Source organism: Lepidochelys kempii, chromosome 6 (genome assembly GCF_965140265.1).
Source record: "Lepidochelys kempii isolate rLepKem1 chromosome 6, rLepKem1.hap2, whole genome shotgun sequence".
NCBI lineage: Eukaryota > Metazoa > Chordata > Testudines > Cheloniidae > Lepidochelys > Lepidochelys kempii.
Window position 1 is genome coordinate 48452768 of NC_133261.1, and position 24349 is coordinate 48477116.

Consider the following 24349-nt stretch of genomic DNA (forward strand, 5'->3'; position numbering starts at 1 on the left):
ACTCAACATGATGAGAGCTAAAAGGGCAGCAGCCCAACATGTACTGTTTGCAACAAATCAGTTGCTTTTCACACATCTGACAGCTGTCAGACAAAACCAGCATCTGGCTTGTGAGTGGTTTCCTGGAGCAAGTGACAAGGGGCTGCAGTTTCTCAAAGCTCCCCTATTGCTGGTCTGTGCCAGAGAGACTTGCAAACTGCATTTGTTAATTTTTGCTCCCAGCATTCCAAGCCTCCTCCTGGATCACAAGGGACACCCCAATGAGAATGCAGACTATGTAATAACCGACTCACGAAGCAAGCAAAATGTCCTGAATGTTACTGCTGCTCTGTGAATTGGCTAATAAGGTTTGCAGGAAGGGTTCCAAAACAATAAGGAATTTTGCTTCCAGGGGCAGCAGAGGAAGGGAATATTGTGATGGTACTCTCAAAAGTGCATGTGTGTTGGTCAGATCCTGCAGCTCTTAGCAATAGTGTGGTACAGTATATAATGACATGCTAGCAAGCAGGTGGCACTAGGATTGTGATGTGTGAGGGAAGAAATGGCAACCTGCAAATTTCTGAACCATTGTGTCAAGACATTACAGAGTAACAGCCGTGTTAGTCTGTATTCGCAAAAACAAAAGGAGTACTTGTGGCACCTTAGAGACTAACCAATTTATGTCAACAGGAGATGATTTACCTTGTATGTTAAACCTGAAAGACAGGTATACCATCCAATTGCTTTAACATTACTTCCACTGAGTGCCAAACTCCTAAACCAGCTGCAAAACTTATGATTAATTAGACTAGAGTAAGCTCTAAACAACAATTGGAGGGTAAACACTAAGTGCCCAAATCATCTATAGTCTATCAACCAAAAATGAATTAACAAGCCCTGCACATAGAGTTAAACCAGACTGTTACACAGCCAGGACACATGGGCAAAGGACCATAACACATGTGCCACTGTTTGTAGAACTATTTGCCCTTTTATAATGTTGCTCAGACACCGCAATGATTTTTAGAACAGTGGCATCTCTGGAAAAACAGACAAGACTCAAGATCCCCCCCGCCAAATAGCAGGAACAGGTACAGCTATGCTTAAATTGTTTTTAATCTTATCCTGACAATGGGATTTAAAGAATTTTATGCAGCAACGTAAGGCTTAAATTCTTATGTTTGGTAACAACATGGACTTCACATACACTTGTAAAGGGACCTAAATGGATGTCTGACTTCCAAATTATCTGTAATAATTACAAATCCAACGGTGGCTATGGATTTATACCATGCTCATCGCCATGGTATCTGAGTGCTTTATAAAAATTAAGAGCTTTTGCCAGAGATGTAAATATTGATTCTGATACTTAGATCATCAAAACTACACACATTCCTATCAGTTAAAGTCTCTCCTTTCACCCCATTTATCCCATGATTTATAGGAAAGTAGGTCTGTAAATATTTAAAATAACTAGCTTTAATCATATTGGTCAGTTTCACTCCCCATCCTCCTTGTTGTTTCTAAAAATTAAACCCTCCCCATTCCACCTTTGTCTGACCCATTCCTAACCTTTTCCCATCCAATCCTGACATGTCTGTCATTTAGTTTTCTCTGACTGAAGCTATAATTGAATACTTATTCCATCTCACAGGTGAAATTAACAAAATGCTGATTGGACAGAAGCACTCAGCAGCCAGCTCACAAATTTATAGCTTTGACATCTGTGTCCTTCTCGACTCACTGCCCAGAAATCATTTGTCACCGGTAACAGCTCACGTGGTGAACAGAGTAAGATGGGAAATCCTTTATTCCTTAGTAATGCCTCACAAATTTCAGGACATTAAAAGGGTAAGACTATAAACCTCAGGGTATATAGAAATAATTCCAAGTGAACAATAATGTCATCTGGTCATGAACAAGCAAACATGACTCCCCCGCCCCCCCCCAATGGGGATTCTAAATACAAAAATAAAACCTTGTGTACCTAGCCCACTCACAATCACTGTGTATTTCATCTAAATATATGGGAAAACATGCCTGATCAAGAAAAAAAAGCTATGCATAATGAACAGATAGGCATTGTGTAACAAGAACTTTTCATTCTCAAATAAAGGTATTATATTCTGTACGCATTGAGACACCCTGGCACCCCAATATTCACCACTGTCATGTAATTAGGATATTTGTACAAAGTATGCCTTATGAGATGATATTCTAAAAGTCTTCATCTGCTGGACATTAACATCTCATTGGATCGTATGTGCTATTGTCATATGTGAAGTTATGAAGTTTGGCTATGTATGTGTTATGTTGCAAAGTTGAAAACACCCACAAGCAGCCTTTCAGGTACAACAGTAAAAAGGCCAAACAATATTAATGGCTTGTTGAGGAAAGGCATACAAGCACAAGGATTACCTCAGGAATTGTGTATAATAGAAACCTCTCAGAGATAGCACTACACAATGGGAACGGTTTGACTCAGGTCACAGCAGAAGAGCTTTCCAGCAAGTGAGAAGAAGATATAAAAGGGGGAAAATGACATCATGAGGGGACCTCACTCTCCCTACAACAACACACCTGGAAACAAAAAGACTGAAAGGGGGGAAGTGATGGTCCCAGGCTAAAGGGATTTCTAGCCTGTGTATGAAAACCTGGGAAACCCAAGCTGAAAAGCCAAGGCAGCTTGTGCCTTAAGAATCTTCCAGCCTGTTTATCACTCATAGTGAGGATTTGCTAATTCATATCCTACCCATCTAGTGTGTTAAATTCAGTCTGTGGTTTTGTTTATTTGCTAGGTAATCTGCTTTGATCTGTTTGCAATCACTTATAATGGCTTAAAATCTCTCTTTTGTAGTTTATAAACTTGTTTTGTTTTGTCTAAAACTAGTTTGTGGAAAGCATAACTTGGGGCAGAAACCTGTGTATATTCCTCTCTACACTGAGGGAAGGGGCGAATTTCACGAGCTTACGCTGTACAGTTCTCTGTGCAATGCAAGACAGCATAACTTTGGGTTTACGCTCCAACTGGGAGTGCCTTAGGAATTTAGCGGAGCCTTTCCATACAGAGCTGATCTCAGCACATGTCTGTAGCTGCAGCTGAGTGTGTCCCTACCTGTATTTGTGCTGGTGAGGGCTTGAGGGCCTGTTACAGCACTACAGTGTAAAGGGAGCCCAGGCTGGTGGGTCAGACAGGCTCAGTGGTACCCTAGTTCGAGGTTGCACCCCGAGAGGAACCAGTCACACACGTGTCACCCCAGATATTTTGGCACCAATTACTATGGGGAGCTGGTAAAATAAGTTGGGGCAGCTAGTACCTAATTGATAAAGCATAAAACTGGAGATCTAGACTCCATTCCAGGCTCAGCCTGACTTACTGCAAAAACTGTGGACAAGTCACAATCTCTTCTGAAGTCAGGAAATTTGACAAAGGAGAGACCCTAATACTTATCCACCTTGTAAAGTGGTTAGAGATCCAAGAATAAAATGTGTTCCAAAGTTCAGGACCTTAATATTGTATCTCTAGCTGAAGGCTGGCCAGAAAGATTCATCCTACAACTGATTTATACTTTTAGCTGTCTGGGTTTGGAAGTGTTTAGTTCTACTGCTGCTCACATGTACTGCAGAACTGACCTTTTTGTGCTATGGAGATTAGGGGTTTTTTGCTGCCTGAACCCCACCTGCTGGCTAATTTATGGGGTGACATCGGTCTGTCTCAGAGGCAGCCTATTCACTTTTCATACCAGCTGGCAGAAGAACAGTGATTATCAATGCCTAAAGGAAAAAGTACTCTATTTAAAAACTAGCTAAATGAGCTGGACAGACAGCGGTTGAACAACATGGAATTACTCTGAGGAAAAAAGGATGAGAGAATTCCTAGGACTGCTGCTGAGCCAGCATGTTCTGTCCCTTGAGGAAAATGAGGAAGGCTCAGATTTCTAACAATCCTTCCAGCAGTGCAGATGGAGAGCAATATACCACCTCCCTTTTTCAACATGGATAGTACACTAGGTTAAATGGGAGGGCAAAGATTTCTTGATGTTCTAAGATGTCCTTGCAGCAATCAGGGGGAAAAAAGCATTACTAAATGCCACTGTTACATTACAGAATATCAAAAATCTTTAACATAGCTAAATTACACCGTAAGCAATTCAGGACAAGGACTACCTATTAATAGGTATCTATAGGAAGCCTAACACATTGGATCCCAGTTCTGACTGGAGTTTCTGTGCACGACTGTAAATCAAAAAGCATGAAACTGGAGCAACACTACATATTGTGTTTTTTTCTTTAACACAGGAATACTAATTTCCTGTTCACGTGTAATCTTCAACATTATAACTGAATTCCACACAACTCCACAAGAGTGCCCTTTTTGCTGCTGCACCTCTAATCGCATGATAGCACATTGCAATCAAAACAGTGCACTGCAGTGAGCGTGGTTACAAAGTCGTTAATCCAATCATTAAGTCAGCATAGTGAAACTGAATACAGGCATGGTTAGTACAACATGGAAAAACAGTGTGAACAGCTGCAATAGAAAAGGTCAATTTGAAATATAAGAGAGGTAGAAATCTTACATTAAGAAAATGTATACAAATGCAAAATCTAGACAACAGTATCACAGGAACAGTATGAAATATGTTAAAGACTTATTTATAGTCCCCATTATATTACTATCAAAACCACTTAAATTGGGCAAATTAGTCTATCCAACCCACCTCTGTCTTTTTTGTTCTAGAAGAGGAAGAGCACACCTTCCCTGGCATAAACATGTATGTGTAAAAAACCATGAAACATTGCCATATTTATAAATTCTTGCCTTTTTCACAATGTTTCCTGTGTCTAAAACAATCTCTATATGTGCCAACTATATTAACTGCTTACCTTAAAACCCAATTTTCCCAACACCGTTTCTCTAATTTAGTGCTATGTTGCTTTTACTCTGACTTACACCCAAAAATTAATGCCAACACTTTCAAACTTAATGCACAAAATTTGGTTTGCACCTCTTATTTGTTACCTTTGTGGCTCTTTTCTTTTCCCCTTCTAGGTCAGTAACCCTTATTTCCTGTCTAAGTGTCTTAGCATATGGAGTATGTCTACTTCTAAAAGAAGATGTCTAAAGAACCATGCCACAAATATTAATGCTAAGCTGAAAGGATTCTGTGCATATCTGCGCATTAGTTTTGGTTTGCCGGCTGACTCTGGAAAGTGAAAAGTTAAAAATTAAATTAAATAAAAATAAAAATAAATTAAATTAAATTTTAAGAAAAATGTAAAGCTATGTACAATTGTTCTTTCAAGAAGTGTTCATTTTTAGCAGCAATAAAAAGTACAGGTATCTTAGAAGATGAGGTACTGTAGTCAATACATTCACATGTTTGTATTTCCCCTGAGGATGAACACCAAGAAGGGGACTATTACTTGCGTCTAAAAGAACAGACTTCATAATGAACATCTGATCTAATAGGATCCAACATCTGGAGTTCTTTTTCCTGCAAAATATAGCTTTGACAAACAGTAACCAAGAATGGTCAGTGATACCATCATCATTTTCACACACCATCCAGGCTGGATCCAAAACAGTCATTTCTTCTTCTGCCTCTTACCCAAAAATCCAAACCTTTCTCTCTGTCCTGACAGCTAAGACCCTTGCCCATGCCCTGAACATTGACCATCTTCATTAATAATGGGTCATTGAGGCCAAAATCTTAGAACAGAAGGAAAAAAAAGATTGTGCATTTATATGAAGAAAAAGAATATCCAGCACTATAATAGTCAAGGCTAACAAATTTGGAAGAGATAAAACCTCATACTTCAGGGTTTAAGCCAATCTAACTACAAGGGAGTAGGAGGAGACCTAAAATGCAAGGTAGATTATCCCACATCTCTTTAATGCAATTTCTTACACCATCCTCTGAAACACCTGATCCTTGTCACTGTCAGCCATAGAATAGTGGACTACACTGATCAGAAGTCTGATCCACGTGATAATTCCTATGTAGTTACTACAACTTGTAGTCTTCAACTTCCCCACCCCCCGCATTACCCATCTCCATTTCATAACAAAACAAAACAAAAAAAAGGCCTTCCATAATTTCCATGCCCACTCCAACTATGTCAGTTCTCCTTTACTTGAACCCCTCCCTTGATTTCCCCATGCCTTCCACATAAGATGTAGGCTTCTCTTCCGAAAGGCCCCCTCAATACAACATCCTGGACTACTTCTGAGACCAAGCCTCTTATCACATCTCTACACTTTTGCTCCATCACCAACTATACCAGTCTTGATACACAATTCATCTCCTCCCCACACCCCAATCACTGTCATTTTCATGCCATTCTCCCTGAATGCCCTCCCTATGCCAGCTTGTCAAGCCACCCTCTCTTTCAAACACCTCCCTAAACACTCCCATGTTCTGCATTGTCCAAAAGAAAAAACACCATTATCAACACTTTTATTCTGTTGAATCTCTACTGATGAGGCAATGGACCAATTATTATCATTATAGGCAGCTCAGTTTTATATTGGACAGCTGTCCAAGATCAGGAACACTAAAAACCTTTTTAACTCTGTATAACACGTTGGTTCTTGCCTCTCAAAAACCTGTTACCACGTTGTCAAACAGGTGATGGATCAACACTAGTACTGTATATAAATAACCACAACTACCAATCTACAACGGCAGTACTAACAACATAATACCAGATTCATAGTTTACTTAATCCAAAATAACATATGGTATCGCTCACAGAAAGACCCAGGGTTCTTGAAATACTGAAAGCCCATCTGGTAACTAACCTGTACTTTCCCCTGGCTAGGCACAATTTATAATTAAGCCACTTATCTGTGTATGTAACTAGTTTGTGAATAAGTGACCATCTAGTGGCCCCATTTTCCATTAGAAAAGCAAAATTGGGAATATTAAAAATCCCCAAAATTAATTTTGGTCATAGAAAGGTGGTTTGAAAGCAGTTCAAAAAATTAACTGGCATCCTGAGAATGAATGAATGAATGAATATATATATATATTTGATTGCAGTGGGAGGAGTGGGAGTGCAATATATATAATTGCAGTGGGAGGAGGGGTACAAAAGAAGGTGACAGGGCAGACTTACTAAAACTTCTTCAATTAAGGAACTGAACTAGAAAGCCTTAGCGTAGTTCCTAATGCAGTTTCTTACAGCTGGGAGCTACTTCAAAATAGCCTAGTGTGCGCATCCAAATAGAGCAGATACAAAAATAACACAGAGGGAAAAGTGTGTTTTTCTTAAATGTGTTATTTTGAAGCATGGATCTGGGTAGATTTAAATGACTGAGCCCCCAAATGGTTAAGTTCCTCCAGAAATAGACAAGCTTTAGTTCTCCATGTACATAGGGCATCTAATCTAAGCAATGTAAATATACTTTTCAACCTTAGAACAGGTCTTGGGAAAGACTGCATATAGCACAATAAAGGATTTACATAGGTGAAAATGAAGCAGCATACAGTTTCTGGTTGCAGATGTACCCTGTTATTTACAAACTTCCAAGCTTTTGTTTTAATGCAAAGTGTTCTTGAAAACACCATTAACTTTAAGGCCTGAGTAATCCCGTCTAATACTCTTCTATTACCTCTATTGTAACTGAATGCCTTGAAGCTTCCTCTAATGGAAACATTTTTCACTTCGACTGAGAACTCTCTCAGCCATGCATAGCATATTGTAAGCCTTTGGGTTCATTTGGTTTCCCCCCAGAATTGGATTATTTATTAAAAAGAATTCTGAACCAACCTGAGCCTCCCTCTGCCAAGTACTTGTCCTTTGCATAAATGACAGAATCCAGCATAGATTCAAAGAGAAGGAAATAGCCCTGTACGTGGAAAGAAAAAGAAAAAAAGATAGTTTAGAAAAAATCGTTTTCTGTATCTACAAGTCAATGCAAATATTTGTTATTATACCAGTACATCATCTCCTCCTATTGATTCATCAGAGAACTTTCAGGCCCCAAAGGTGATATGATAAAGTTATTAGCAACTAAAGATAAAGGCTTAGAAGAGAAGAGCTATATAGGTTCTCACATGGTCCCCATGACCAGAATGTGTGTGCCTTACAAAAAATTAATGTTTTTCCTCAATTTTGATTTTGCTATAGTATTCCTACAGCAATGTTCTAGTTACATAGAGGAGCATCATAAGTTTCTCAAACGGCTAAAACACCTGCTAAATTAGAGATTTATACATTTACTATTCCATGCACACTAATTCTAAAATATATCTGTAATGTACAACTACAAAAGTGTTCCTAAATTAACGTATTTTGATTATGTTTCAGGCAACACAGGTATACTTGTGTATTTACATTACTTTCTAAATATGATTCCAAAAGAAATCTTGGAACTAGCCAACGGAACTAGATATGGATTAGAAATCAGATCTGTTGAACTTCAGGAGCGATTAATTGTATGTGCTGATTACACTGTATAGTAGTTCAAAATTAACAGAAGACAGGAAAATCCCCCTTCCACTTAAAACTGGAAGTCACAATAAAATGACTGTCAAAGAGATAAACACCAAAAAGATAATGTTTATGTTATTTAGCACCTGTAACTTGGTGGTATTCTGTACTACCTTGGACAATACCCACAAATAGACCCTGCCCCCCAAGAGACAAATTCATGGAATACAGGCCACCCAGGTAACAGGATTCCATACCAATAGCACTGCATATCAGTGCACACATTTATAGGAAATAAATTGGTTAGAACCTTGAATGATGGGTAAATTCTGTTTATTTCTTTTGATAAATGTTTAGGGTTTATATTTGCGTAGGACTAATTGCTAAACTCTAATTGTTTAAAACAACATATTATGCACTTTAAAAAAAAATGTCAAGCCAATTGTTTGCTGCCATGCAATACCAATGCCAACAGAAAGATACTATTAGAGGAATCAGATGATTTGTATATAATAGCCTTTCAGTTGTTACAGCATGTTTTATAGTACATGCAAATAACCATTGTTCTACTAACTGGCTTAGTGCCCATCACGCCACAGTCCTTGCATTTTATGACTTACAGAACAGCCCTTATCGTCACTATTATTATACATTTTGTCTACATTTATTTTTATACTTCTGAAGAAACTGAGAAAAAAAAGTTAACACCGATTTTGTATTTTCATTTGGAAGTCCCGATTCCCACTCTGTTTAAAACAAAGTTTATCCAGACAACTGGACTTATGCCAGTAATTGAACTTCCACGTGGAAAACCCAGATTTAGGACTTTCAACAAAACCCAGAGCACCAGTGACCAATAAAAAAAATAAGGTGTGAAATGATCAATCACTAGAAAAAGGAATATTTCAATTTTAGTAAGGTGAATACTTCATTTGTAACGATTGAAAAAAATTAAGATAAAAAACAATGAATACTGGTAAACACATCTGCAATATACATAGTTCTAATGGCAGCTATGTAAAGTAGAGAAACCTTTGCCTGCTAATGTAACTTCTACATTTTTCAGTGCCACATCACGAAAGCACATTGTACATGTCTGGAAGGGTATTGCAAGAGCCTGATCTATGAAATGTTATCTACATTTCTAGAAAGGAAAATGTTTTATGCAGGGGAAAAACCAGACCACAGAAAACTTATTAAAACAATTCTGCACTTCAGACTACAATTGCATAGTTTAATATATTGTTTATTCAGATATGAAAGCGTGCATCATTTTCCACACAAGAAAAAAAAAAAAAAGGAATAAACCACCAGGCTTTTGCAGATGGTATGCATTTTCAAAAGAAAACTAACAACTCAGAAAATCCTGTTCAGAAGTATGTATCGCTTACATTGGATACTCCTGTAATTACCATCAAATAATATCACATTTAAGTGTAATTATAACTAAAGTGCCATTAGCCAACAGCATGCAACACTGAGTAAAAAAACTATCAGACAAGTAAAGGCTCTATCATTCCTGAGTCTACTAGAGAATTAAAACTGTCCTCTGGGATGCTATCTGTTTTGGCTGTTCCATTTATATTCTGATAGGACATGTCTTAGCTTATACTTATTTCTGCATTTTTACCACCATCCATATATTAAAGATCTCTACAGTCAATAGCCTAATATAATTTCCCCAGAAGTTAGCATACATAGAGCAACATTAAAGCCAGGAAATGTAGCGTTAACAACAGAGTTCCTTTTTAAATTCACCCTATTAGGTGCTGGATGTTGCTAATATATGGGGCAGACAAAAATCACCTGCCATAACTAAGAAAAAACAGCAAACTGAGGATGACAACTTAAAATCTCTCAGACTTAAAGGAAATCTCCATCACCACACAGAGCAGCTCTGAATCCTTTCATACAGTTTGTAGAAATATAGCCAATACCTGCCAAACACAGATTTTGGGTAGAATATAGAATCATAGAATATCAGGGTTGGAAGGGACCTCAGGAGGTCATCTAGTCCAACCCCTTGCTCAAAGCAGGACTAATCCCCAACTAAATCATCCCAGCCAGGGCTTTGTCAAGCCTGACCTTAAGAATATCTTTCGGAAAGAGATTCCACCACCTCCCTAGGTAACCCATTCCAGTGTATAGGCAGTTTAGTTTCCATATATTACTTTATTTCAGCAATTCCTGCAGCATGTTTGGTGGCATTTCATAGTTTTACAGAAAATGACACAAAATAAAATAAGTTAATCAAATACTAACCAACTTTAATTCTGAGGGGCTCTCATTCCAGAGAGTCCTGAACTAAAAAAAGACCAAGGCCAACTAAGCGTTCAAAACCAGGCTCCATTACTATGAGCTAAGCAATTAATCTTACCTGGTGTGACAGGTAGTCACTCAAGGTACGTCTACACAGGAGGAAAAAAAAACTCATGGCTGGTCCAGGTCAGCTGAGTAGGGCTAGAGCCCTGGCTGAAAAATTGCTGTCTAGACATTCAGGCTCTGAGGCCCTGTGCAAGCTGAGGATCCCAGAACTTGGGCACCAGCCCAAGCCCGAAGGTCTACACAGCAATTTTTTTTAGCCCAGCAGGCCAAGCCAGAGTCAGCTGATCTGGGCCAGCCATGGCCATGCTGTGGATCTTCTATCCCCACAGATGTACCCTCAAGGAACCACAGCTCAGACCTTCCAGGGCCTTTAAAGAGGACAAACATTAAAACCTCAGGCACATTTACACCAGCCTGCACCACTCAGCAGTTGAATAGCTTCATTTTGCATTAGCCAGAGCTCTAGAAATAGCCAACGGTAAAACACACTGGAGATCACCAGAGGGGGAACGAATTGTTGTGAGGACCTCAGTAGAGAAGGCTAAATCATTCTCATCATTCCTATAACAATGGCTTACCACTGCACTGTAACCTAGAAATTCAGAAGCAGTGACTGATGTAGAAGGATCTTGTGGCTATAGGTTATTCCAAAACTTAATGGAATTATTTACCTATCCCAAGAAGAGCTGGATTGTGAGATCCGCAGATAGTAACTTAACAACTTCCTATAATTGCCCAACAACTGAGCTGATAATACTCATTTACTTTTAGCCATCAACTGGTGTTCAACCATAACAAGATCAGTATTTCCTATGCTATAAAAAGACATCCATGCAAGGCCAAGATGTTTTTAGTCTCTAAATGCAAAGTAGAGAATGATTTTTTTTTTCTTTAGAGCTCTTAAATGAATGAAGAGATTACCTGGAGTTTCCAATAACGATGCCACAAAAACGTGGTGTTACTGATACTCATGTCAGTCAAAAGGTTAAAGTCATTCAATGATACAGAGACACTAGATACTTGGCTTTTCACACAATCTGATCATAATATTTGTCAAGTAATAGGTATTTCCTTCTCTAGTCCTGCTTCCTAATTTGTTGTGCACCAACAGGAAACCGTTCCCTTTATTTCATTAAACCAGCAGTAGGGTATAAAAATCCCAACGATATATCCCAGGATGAATACTATACTCAATGATGAAGCCAGCCAAAAAGTTAGCTAGTATCACTCTGACTTTGTCCTCACCCATAACTATTGCACATTTGGGGACAATTTATACCTTCAAATCATGGGCACTGCTATGGGTACCCGCATGGCCCCACAGTATGCCAACATTTTTATGGCTGACTTAGAACAGCTATCATCCCCTAATGCCCCTTCTCTACTTGCGCTACATTGATGACATCTTCATCATCTGGACCCATAGAAAAGAAGCCCTTGAGGAATTCCACCATGATTTCAACAATTTCCATCCCACCATCAACCTCAGCCTGCACCAGTCCACACAAGAGATCCACTTCCTGGACACTACGGTGCTAATAAGCGACAGTCACATAAACACCACCCTATACCAGAAACCTACTGACCACTATATGCCTACCTACATGCCTCCAGCTTTCATCCAGACCACACCACACGATCCATTGTCTACAGCCAAGCTCTACGATACAACCGCATTTGCTCCAACACCTACAAGATCTCTATCAAGCATTCTTTCAACTACAATACCCACCTGCTGAAGTGAAGAAACAGATTGACAGAGCCAGAAGAGTACCCAGAAGTTACCTACTACAGGACAGGCCCAACAAAGAAAATAACAGAACACCACTAGCCATCACCTTCAGCTCCCAACTAAAACTTCTCCAACGCATCATCAAGGATCTACAACCTATCCTGAAGGACGACCCACCACTCTCACAGATCTTGGGACACAGGCCAGTCCTTGCTTACAGACAGCCCCCCCAACCTTAAGCAAATACTCACCAGCCACCACACACCATACAACAAAAACACTAACCCAGGAACCTATCCTTGCAACAAAGCCCATTGCCAACTGTATCCACATATCTATTCAGGGAAACCATCATAGGGCCTAATCACATCAGCCACACTATCAGAGGCTCGTTCACCTGCACATCTACCAATGTGATATATGCCATCATGTGCCAGCAATGCCCCTCTGCCATGTACATGGGCCAAACTGGACAGTCTCTACATAAAAGAATAAATGGACAGAAATCAGATGTCAAGAATTGTAACATTCATAAACCAGTCGGCGAACACTTCAATCTCTCTGGTCACTCGATTACAGACCTAAAAGTGGCAATATTACAACAAAAAAACTTCAGAAACATACTCCAACGAGGGACTGCTGAATTGGAATTAATTTGAAAACTGGACACCATTAAATTAGGCTTGAATAAAGACTAAGAGTGTTTGTGTCATTGCATAAAGTAAAACTATTTCCCCATGTTTATTTTTCCCCCTACTGTTCCTCACACAGTCTTGTCAACTGCTGAAAATGGCCCACCTTGATCATCACTACAAAAGGTTTTTTCTCTCTCCTGCTGATAATAGCTCACCTTACCTCATCACTCTCGTTACAGTGTGTATGGTAACACCCATTGTTTCATGTTCTCTGTGTATATAAAGTCCCCCTACTGTATTTATCACTGCATGCATCCGATGAAGTGAGCTGTAGCTCATGAAAGCTTATGCTCAAATAAATTTGAGCATCTCTACGGTGCCACAAGTACTCCTTTTCTTTTTGCGGACACAGACTAACATGGCTGCTACTCTGAAACTTGTCAATATACAATAGTATGTGAAGTATCATTCTATATATTTACCCTTGCATAAGGTCAATATAAACATTTTGTTAACCTCTGCACAGTAGTTAAAGGCTGAACTGCACCAGACACGCAGGTGTTCCTATATCTACAACCAGGAAAGGGGAGGAATGGTCTTCACCTCCACCGAAGAAAAGAGAAGGAGATGCACTCATTACTTTACCCCTATCTTTGCAGTTACAAAAATAAAACATAGTTAATTTAGCAACAGACTTTCCATTCCTTTTGGCAAAGAATGAGCCCGGGTTCTAGCAATATACCATTTAAATTAATCATTCGAATGTACTTTAGGAATAGTTCACCTGATTTTAGTTATAACACCAAAATTCTCAATTCTGATTTAGTTTGGAATATTGAAGACCAATGCTCTAACATTTAATAGAAGAGCCAGAGAGAGAGAGTGAGGTCATAATCACACCTGCCTTCATAAAGACCACACTATTCAATTTTTTAAAAAGTTCTAAAATAGATGTTAGTAGTTGGCTTTAAGTTTCAATGTTATGGATTAATTCTTTATGAAATTTCTTCTAAAATGCCTGCCATCTGCAGTGACAGACCAGGTAGGTGAGGCAGTATCTTTTACTGGACCAACTTCTGAACAGAAGTTGGTCCAATAAAAAGATAGTACTTCACCCACTACGTGTCTCTAATATCCTGGGACCAACAGGGCTACAACAAGACTGCATTCATGTCATCTACTAGGTTTACTAATCTAGCCTAAATGATAAGGCTGGATGATGAATATCCCTTCCCAGCAACACAATCAGATCTTAGTGAACACCACTGTCCTTTCTTTGACCTTTCCACTGTGGCTCTGCTGGCTTTATCTCAGCCCTATGTTCTCCACAACGCAATGTAACAACTTGGTAAGTTACTGGGAACTGTCCTTAGTACTGAATCAAGTCATTTATTACCAGTATCAAAACTCTTTGCTTTATGTGCTGTGCTCATCTCCAATGTAATTTAGAATGTAATTTCACAGGCTACTGCCTCACCTGTAGGGGTGCCATCTGGAAAGAGAATTATACCTGACATTTTCTGCCATGATCTTCTGGGGCATTCTTGCTTCCACACTGACAACATTCAAGTTTAAAAACAAAAAACAAACATGTATTAGCACCTTCAATAATAATTACTGCAAAGGGATCTGTACTGCACAAATCTGTGAATAGAATATTAATGAGTCAGTCTTGCTAGTGGCTGAACTAACAGACGTGAAAGATTACATGTTTTCTGTAAAAGACCAAACTGAATACACAGAACCCTTTAAATCCTCTGCTGTGGAATGTAGTGTTTCCCTCTTACAAAGTTTACCATTCTTCCACTAAACAATCAATAGTTAAAACAAATTACCAAGGTACTTTTCCTTTCTTTATGTTTTACAATCATAAATGATGAGAGTTCCCCAGCTGCCAAAAGGCAATAAAAATAAACAGTTCTATGCATTAAATTCAAGGAAGTTTAAATCAGCAGACTGGCCTGAGTGATAAACAAAAATGTTGCTAAAAATTGGGCACATTCCTTTAAAGCAAAGTTACAAAGGTCAGTTCTATGCAAAGAGACCCTGCTACAGAAATTGTCAACAGACATTAATACAAATGGTTAGTTATTGACATTAAAAAAAACTGGATTTGTCAAGTTTTTAAATACTGTATGAGAGCAGAGATTTACTTCAACAGTTTCACAAAACCCTTGCCAGTTGAGTAGCATATATTGCTACATATTAATTTCCTTCTTTATTAGTCCATGAAATGCAATACCCTGTACTCTGTCATAATCACTGAAAAATAAAGGAATTTTCCTAAAATTGTTAAATTCTGAAGACTTGGACTAAAATCAAAGTACAGAAAATATGGTGTATATAGTTTCAGATCAACACCTAGCAATTTAGGCATGTTCTCATCACTAAAGGGAAGTAAATGGGTTCATTTCTTTGGATGCAACACGAAACATAGCTCTTGCAATAAAAAAGGGTATACCAGTATACCTATTTAGTTCCATATAGAGCTGAAAGCTGAAATATTTTGTCAAATGTATTTCTAGGATGTGACAAATGACAATATCCTGCAATAACATCGACAAATCTTATGGAATTAAGATAAGCATTACTGAATAAATGGTATACCTTTGGGATCTACTGGATTAAAAATGCAATTGTGAATTGTTATTGTGGAACTGTATGCAACTCCTCTAGGCACTTGACTAATATAATCTCTGGAAAGAATAAGGTTTTTTGGGGACAATACATATGAAGTGGATTTCCTAGGAAATACTTGGAAACCCCCTCCTACAAACTCAGCCTTTAAAGCTTTGATGTGGGGGGTGAGAGTGGGCAGCTGATCATCCGTTATATGAGAACAGTTTAAAGGTGCAGTCTGGATTCTCAGACAAAGAAAGGACTTTTGAACAAACAGCCTGGGTTTAAGGGGACTCAGGGCCTTCTTCCCGATCCAGCAAACAAATTAGACCTTTGGTCTGTGGACGGGCCCAATCCTTAGCAAAGGGTTGGAAGGACTAGACTTATTGAGGCCTCATAAAACTGGGTGCTAGTTCTGAGCTGAGGCTGTGATGAACTTTCGACTACAAAAGAGACCCCTTTGGAGGACTCACCTGCCAGAGGCCCATGTTGGAGACAATTGGGGGGGAGGAGAAAACGGGGAACTCTGGTAAGCTTATTAACATGTGTCATAAATATAAAGGGAAGGGTAACCACCTTTAAAATCCCTCCTGACCAGAGGAAAAATCCTCTCACCTGTAAAGGGTTAAGAAGCTAAAGATAACCTCGCTGGCACCTGACCGAAATGACCTCGAGGTCATTGATGAGGAGACAAGGTACTTTCAAAAGCTGGCAGGAGGGAGAAAAACAAAGGGTCTGTGTCTCTCTGTGTGATGCTTTTGCCGGGAACAGAACAGGAATGGAGTCTTAGAACTTAGTAAGTAATCTAGCTAGGTATGTGTTAGATTATGATTTCTTTAAATGGCTGAGAAAATAGCTGTGCTGAATAGAATGAATATTCCTGTCTGTGTGTCTTTTTTGTAACTTAAGGTTTTGCCTGGAGGGATTCTCTATGTTTTGAATCTAATTATCCTGTAAGGTATTTACCATCCTGATTTTACAGAGATGATTCTTTTTTACTTCTATTAAAAGTCTTCTTGTAAGGAAACTGTATGCTTTTTCATTGTTCTAAGATCCAAGGGTTTGGGTTTGTGGTCACCTATGCAAATTGGTGAGGATTTTTACCAAACCTTCCCCAGGAAGTGGGGTGCAAGGGTTGGGAGGATTTTTGGGGGAAAGACGTGTCCAAACTACGTTTTCTCAGGAACCCAGATAAAGTTTGGTGGTGGCAGTGGCAGTCCAGGGGCAAAGGGTAAAATAGTTTGTACCTTGGGGAAGTTTTAACCTAAGCTGGTAAAAGTAAGCTTGGGAGGTTTTCATGCAGGTCCCCACATCTGTACCCTAGAGTTCAGAGCGAGGAAGGAACCTTGACAACGTGCATGTAGGTTCTTTGTTTTTTTTAAATGTTTTCTCTGGAATGCTTTTTCTTTAAGAATAAACTATGCTTGCTTACGAAGTGCTGTGAGGTAACTTATAACTGTGGCAATTACGCTGCGTATCACTTCTCAGGGGAGAAGCAAGTAACTATTTAGGCAGACTGTCTTTTGCTGGGAACACAGCAAAGGCAGGAAACTGCTCAGTCTGGAAATAACCCGTCAGGATGAAGAGAGGTGTGGGTCGCCATTCAAGAAAGGCAACAGCTGGGGAGCTGAAAACCTGAGAGCGGGTGCCCTTGCTGAACCACTGAGGGGAAATACAGGTGCAGTTGCCCTGAAATGTGACATTTATAAAACTGGTTGATAACTCTTTCAGTACAGAATAGGACCCAAGATGGAGGGAAGGAAGAACTGAACAACCTTGTTTGGCAGCCACTTGAATAACTGTTATGATAATATTCTGTTACCTAATTAGGATTTGTGGTAATAGCAAAAAGAGAACACAGGAAATGCTGCACCAGATCAGACCACTAGTCCATCTAGTCTAATACCCTGCCTCCAATAGAGGCCAGTATCCAACATTTCAGAAGAAAACAAGAAATCCTCCAGAAGGCAGCTACAAAATAACCATAAAAATCTCTTCCTAACTCCCCCATTAGAGCCTTATTTCAAATAACCTGACCATAAAAATCTCTTCCTAACTCCCCCATTAGAGTCTTATTTCTTTAAGCAAGAAGATTTTTAACCATCAAGATAAGTGCCCAACAATGAGGCCTGCTAGACTGTGGAATAAACTGGACAGGGAGTTGTAGTTGATAATCTGCAGAATAATATTGCATTGGCAGGTACACAAACAGGACAATCAGTCTCTCAATTTTCTAGTTAAAGAAAGACTGATTTGCAGATTTTATTAAATTGTTCTTTACTTTAAAACTATTTCACAGGGAGCAAATAAATGCAAAATAAGGCTGTGGCACATTTAAATGAGGAAGAATAAGCTATACAGGAACTTCATCACCTGGTCTGCAGCATCCCCCATTCTCCTTAAATTTTATTAACATGGCCTTCACACTCCTTGAAATTAATGATATTATGCAAGTTAATTCCAAAATATGCCAGGGAAACAATATTTACTCACAGCAAACTCACACCTCAAAAAAACCCCAAACAAACAAAAAAAACCAGTGATTTTATTAGTATTCACATCTCGCCGTGGTCCTTAAAGTGTAATATTGAACAGATAGAAAAAAAGCCAAACTGAAAGTTTTAAAGTAGAAATCTGATACGCACTATTGGATGTGGGCAGAAATCATTTTCGTACTACTTTACAGGAATCAATGTGTTCAGCATTTAAATAGCTTCTCTTCACAATGTAACAGACCGAAAAAAATTCAAGTCTAGTGCAAAATATAGTTTATGATTTCTCACAAAGAAAATATTCGAAGGTTGTGTTATTGCTGGCAAAATTATAAGCTCTTACTTCCAAAGTTTAATGAAGTCATCACAAAAGTTAAGTTTGAGTACAATGTGGTAAATAATATTAAAAGCACCAAACGTTTTATGCTTATAAAAATGATTTTTTTTAAAATAATATACAACTATAAAAAGTGTTCGTTCTCTAGCTCCCACTACCAATAGGGAGTAACAAATATTATTTGCATCTCATTCCAACCCCTCCCTCTCACTAAAATGATGAGCTTCAGACTTGACTGTGGTACATGTATAGCAATTACTGTAAGGAAAAATTGACAAGATTTTCCTTCGAACGTCAGCTATTCTAAGAAATGAAGGATTAAGAGACAGGAATTTGGGGTTCTATACCTGGCTTGTAAAGGATTCATTGTTTTAACTAGGACAGGTCACAATCTCTCCATACCTCCATCTACCCACATGTAAAAAAAAAGAGTCTAACTGTCTCAGAAGTATGGGAGGTTTCATTCAACTGTAAAATCCTTGCTTTGGAAGAGGAATATTTTGCCATGAACCCACTGGTGCAACATACTATTTTCTTTCAGTTACCTGCACTCATCCTCTCCACAAGCAGCATATAATACTTGCAAATATGTCAAAAAGTGTTTCATGTTTGCAATAAAATATCCACCACCCTAATTTTTGTGTAAGGAATGTTTGATTCAATTTAACTATAGAACTTGCATCAGTACTTCATATAGCAGCTCGTTTCACAGTTAAGTACTGTATGTAGAATTACTCTAATTGCTGTAAGACATCATTGCCTCTTCCAAATCTTTATCTCTAGGGAAAAGGGCATAAACGTGATTCTGCCTGCGAACAAGCTATTTTGCACACAATACCTGCTCACAATATAGTATTCATAGCAAGATTCTGAACTTCTACTTAAATTTGGTGTAATAAACAAAACTTGACACCCATAGTGATTTATATCTTTGAAGCACTGTATAAATACTAATGTTACACACACAAATGCACAAAGAAAATCCTCTACTTGGTAAATATTTGCAGACTGCCAATGGACAGTGTATATATGAGCATTGTTTGTTTTAGCTGCATCTTCATACAGAATACAAGAGTAAGTGGAAATCAATCAATTTAAGAACTACATTTTGAATAAAATGATCTATCTGATCAGCCTGCCTGTAGAACACCCGTGACAAAGGCAAAAAGTTAAATATACTGGTCACGTTTTTGTTTTTTTTAAGGGCTGGATAACTGTGTGGCCAATAATATTTATAGTTCTGTAAATTAAGGTTTTCTATAGTTCAGAACACAAGGCAACTGAAGGGCATTATAGCAGGTTCATCCTTTTCTAACACCACAAGTACAATGCTAGAGGTAAGTCACCACTGTATATTGGACCAGTGGTCTAATCTGGTTGAGAAAAATCTTATGTTCCTACATTCACAGAACTGGTCACTTAAAACCTGGAAGTCTGGCAACCACAACATTTGCTTACTTAGAATCCCCACAATCACTCCTACTCTAACAGCTTATTTTTATTAAACTACTCCAAAGCACTTAACACTGCCAACTCTTTGTTCATTGAAGAAGAAGGCGCAACCTTAAATCATGACCCTGCTTTATGCGGAAAGGCAAATAAGCTCTTTAATTCCACGTATGCCAGCTCTGGACCCATCTAACTGTTCGAGGACATTGCAGCTCTTCAAGGAGAGATGTATTTTTGTTCGCTCTATAGAGTTTTTCTGCATGAGGACTCCACCTGTAAATAGGGCTAAAAGGATAATTGCAGAACAGTAAGACAACAGAACAGTTTCCTCAAATACTTTGCCAACTTGTGTGGAAAAGAGGAGGGGTCATTACTTGGTCACCATCGTCCTGCTCCAAACCATGTTGATCATTATGGTGGGGTCGTCATCTGCTCCAAATGCCCAGCAAGAAATTCCTGATTTGGGCTGCGAGGCCAACCAGTCTCTCCGCTGAATGCACAGCTGGGGAGGAATCTTGGCAGGGAACCGCCTCTTGGGTTAGCTCCAGTCTTTGGCATTATGCCTTTCGATACACACTACATGAAGAGGTAGCTCTCAACTGACCACACTTTTTCATATCTTCCGAGTAATTTACAAGCTAGTTTTAATGGAGAACAGAAACAAACTGGTATCTTAGTTACATTTTGGACTTAAGATGTACATTTTAGTCCTTCAGCTTTACCAATAGTGCATTCAGTCTCTGGAAAAGAGGAGGAGGACTGGCTTCGCTATTTATCAACATCCCCTGCCTGCTAGCCAGCCAAGAAACACAAATAAAATTCACAGAAGAGACAAACTGCTCATTCATCCTACCTCTAAGCTTGATGAGGATGGCAAGTAGAGCAGAAAGCACGAAACCTTTGTTTTAGGCACACAAAATGAGATACCCACAAAAACTTTCTATGCTATGTACCACCAGCTCTACCTTCCTCCATAGTTTTGTTAAGGGAAATTTAATCCCACTAGTCTGCTACAATGTCTGCTAAATGAGAGCAGTGATATCTTTCCCAGTGAATGCGCTCAAAGAATGGAACGCTGAAACTAAAAACTAGCATGGTCTAATCTCCTGCATCTTCATATCTTCATATCTTCAGTAGTCTCCATTTTTCATTTTATATCTGTGTATGAGTATTTCCATTCCCCTTCCAATAGCTCCACTGGAGTAAGGAACTTAAAGGTTAAGTGAGAAAAAGGTTTAAGGAGGCAGCCTGCTTGGAAGCTATGTAGTAGCGCTGTGCTATACAAGATCTGAAGTTTCTAAACAAAAATGAAAATTCGCAATAGATTGGGAATGTTACCAAAGCAAAAGTAAAACATGAAAGATGTTGTAGAGTGTAATATGTCACTATGCAGGATCAACCAGCAATGTTGTTACAATGTTATTGCTAGTGCAAGTGGTCATCCATTTCTCTCTTTTTTTTTTTTTAAATCCAAGTGATACTGCACCTACCCACCCAAGCTGGTAAGGTATTTTTTTACTCTCCCATCAAAAAGTTATTTGCTTACGGTGAGAATTTTTGAAAAAAACTGCTAGTTCCATCTTGTACTCCCACAAAAGACCATCAGTTCCCTGTCATGTAGGGCTGAAGTGTGAATCTTCATGTGACAGTATCCTTATGATGATAAATTAAGTTTCTCTCGCTAACCATCTCACTTGCACCTTTGGCCACTAATCCATCCATCTCCTTCTGGCCTTGGACTCTATGAATCTGCTAGAGCTACTTCTATATTCCAAATCTCTAAGCAGATTCAAGTAGTCACCTTCTAAAAACATCCAGGGGAAGCCCTTCCCTTCTGACCTCACCCTAATAAATTCACATCTCCCATGCAAAAATAAGTTAGACTAATTTGAGGACAGGCAATAATTTGATCCAGCATCTGTGGAAGTCTATGATCCAATACCTCATGACCCACAAGGGTTAGAAACTTTAGGCTCTTGGAAAGGTGAAGAGTACCAGCTTTTCATTAGGATGCATATTTGCTATTAATTCAAGAAGGTCAAAAGGTCATTTGGATCTTTACTCTTCCCCCACCCCTCCAAAAACCAACAGTTTGGCTTTATATACACGAGATTTCCCCATTTTATTAGCTACAGTTTTCTCTCTCTCTCTCTCGGAGACCAGGACAGATTGAGGTAATTGACTTTAAAGATGAAAAGTATGAAAGATCTACCAATACACATTTTTTGAACTGTAAAATAATGCTTTGTAAGCCACGAGACATATGCATATTTGCTTGTGGTTTCGAAACTTGTAATGAAACACTAACTCTTTATACCACACTTTATTCTGTATATGTCACATCTCTTCCAAAAACACTCAGAAGCATAAAAGAGAGGGAATTCATTTGTTACTATTATCCTCATTCTTCCGCCTTCCCTTCTATTGTTTAATCGCTCTCTGCTAGTTTTCTGGAATAAATTTGCTGCACAAAGCTTAGTCTAAATCTGTTTTCCTAATGTCTGTATGGTGTATTATACAACAGTGCCATAATTCTAACAAAGGCCTTGGGAGCTACTACCATATAAATAACATTTTTAAAATCTGTACTGGTATTTTTCATATCCTTGTAAAAAGAAATTATTTTAAAAAACTGTTTCTACTCCATGTGTGCACGTGTGTGTTTGTTTCCAAGTATTATGGAAACCATTTCTATTGTCTTTCCTTAAGATGCTTTTGGAATTTCCACTGTTGGTGTTTATCACTAGCTAATTACAGATAAACTACTGTAATGCCATCCAAATAGCAAGCATTTATACTGTCAAAAGTAACTAAAATGCCTAACTTGAGACTGGGAGCTTTATTAATTTAGTTAACACGTGATTAAACCAAAGTATCACATTATTATAAAACTGCATGAAATATTTGAAACTAAGGGCAGTGCAACTCAGAACATTTGCATATTTTCAACTCTGAACTACTTAATGCAAAATTATATGGAAGGTCGATGCAGTTAGAGCCAAGAGTACATCTGCAAATTCAATAAGCAGCTACTTAATTTTTGTTAAGTGCTGACTGTATGAGAAGACCGACGTGATACCTGTCCCAAAGAGACTAGAGTGTAAAACAGACCAATTAGACAAAGTATATGGAGAGAATCAGACAACTAAGGCACTGTAAATCCGTAGATATGTACATCCATGGACCATGTTTGCGGATCATGAATGTATGCAGATCCAAATTTTATATCTAGAGCCCTACAAATCTGCTATATATCCACAGACCATGTTGCGGATCATGGATCGGATTCGGATACAAATTTTGTGATACCAATATAAAATGTAAACCAGTTGGGGTGAGTGGGGGGAGGGAGTGCATTTAACAAAGTAATCTAATGCTTACCAATGTAGTTTTATAATTTCTGCAAATGCTGAAAAGATTAGCTACACTACGTAACTATGTATAAGCAAGATGATGATTTTTCAAGATACACGGCAAAGCTCAATTATTTTTAATGGACTTCCTACATGAAACCTATGTTATAAGACCTTACCCATGAGTTTTGGGACATCATGCCATATAGTCACAATCAACGACACAAGCCTCAAGCTGCAAACTCAATATAGATGGTGAGCTGTACCAGATACAGTACACTGCAAAAAGGCAATGTAACTGTGCTTTAAAAATCTTGAATTGGGACAACCCAGACAAGAGGTGTCAGGGATTATCGGGTATTTCTGGTGCCAGGTAGTGAGGACCATTTTCTCCACCTTCCCTGGTGACAAAAGTTCTCCTTCAGGCAAGACAGATTTCCAAATTCAGTTAACAGTCTATACTGAAAAATCAGGATTATTTTTGTAAAACTGATTTTGCTAATGCTTTTGACAAACAAACCAACCCTTTTGCACTACATTTAGTTATTTGTGCATCTTACCATCCACTCAGATATAATAATGTCCACTTTCTCAACAGGCAAATCAACTTCTTCAATTCTTCCTTTGACAATGGTAATCGTATCTTCAAGATTATTCAGCCTACAATTTCACAAGATCAGTAACATTAGATGACTCCTTAATGTTAACTCACCACAGAGGTTTCAATAATAAAGCAGAAGATCTATCCTGAATGTTTACATTTTCCATGTTCTCCTTTCTAAAGGGTAAAACATTCTTCTCTACTGTGCAATAAAGAACCCGTAGTAGAGTAAGATTTCAGAAAACTTAGTGCTTACTGTTAGAAAATTTGAACTCTCCCTCTTTTGAGTCATCTTTCAAGATAGCAAAGAGCATACTAAAAGTTCCAAAAACTCTATCAGGCAAGTGACAGGTAAAAGATGGTGGTCAGTAGAAGATCTACAGGGGCA

The 24349-nt window shown here is 38.5% G+C and overlaps 1 protein-coding gene across 3 annotated transcripts in view; it reads right to left on the reverse strand.

Annotated features, from left to right (window-relative positions):
- Positions 1–24349, reverse strand: part of PRMT3 (protein arginine methyltransferase 3) — a 103410-nt gene that overhangs the window by 44002 nt on the left and 35059 nt on the right. For all 3 annotated transcript variants that reach the window (XR_012159379.1, XM_073347845.1, XM_073347844.1), the window contains 2 exons: positions 23921–24020; positions 7756–7834 (listed from right to left, as the gene is read on the reverse strand). Coding sequence is in view for 2 of the 3 variants with exons in the window: in XM_073347845.1 (XP_073203946.1) it covers positions 7756–7834; positions 23921–24020 (179 nt within the window). In the remaining variant the exon portion in view is untranslated. The remainder of the gene's footprint in view (positions 1–7755; positions 7835–23920; positions 24021–24349) is intronic.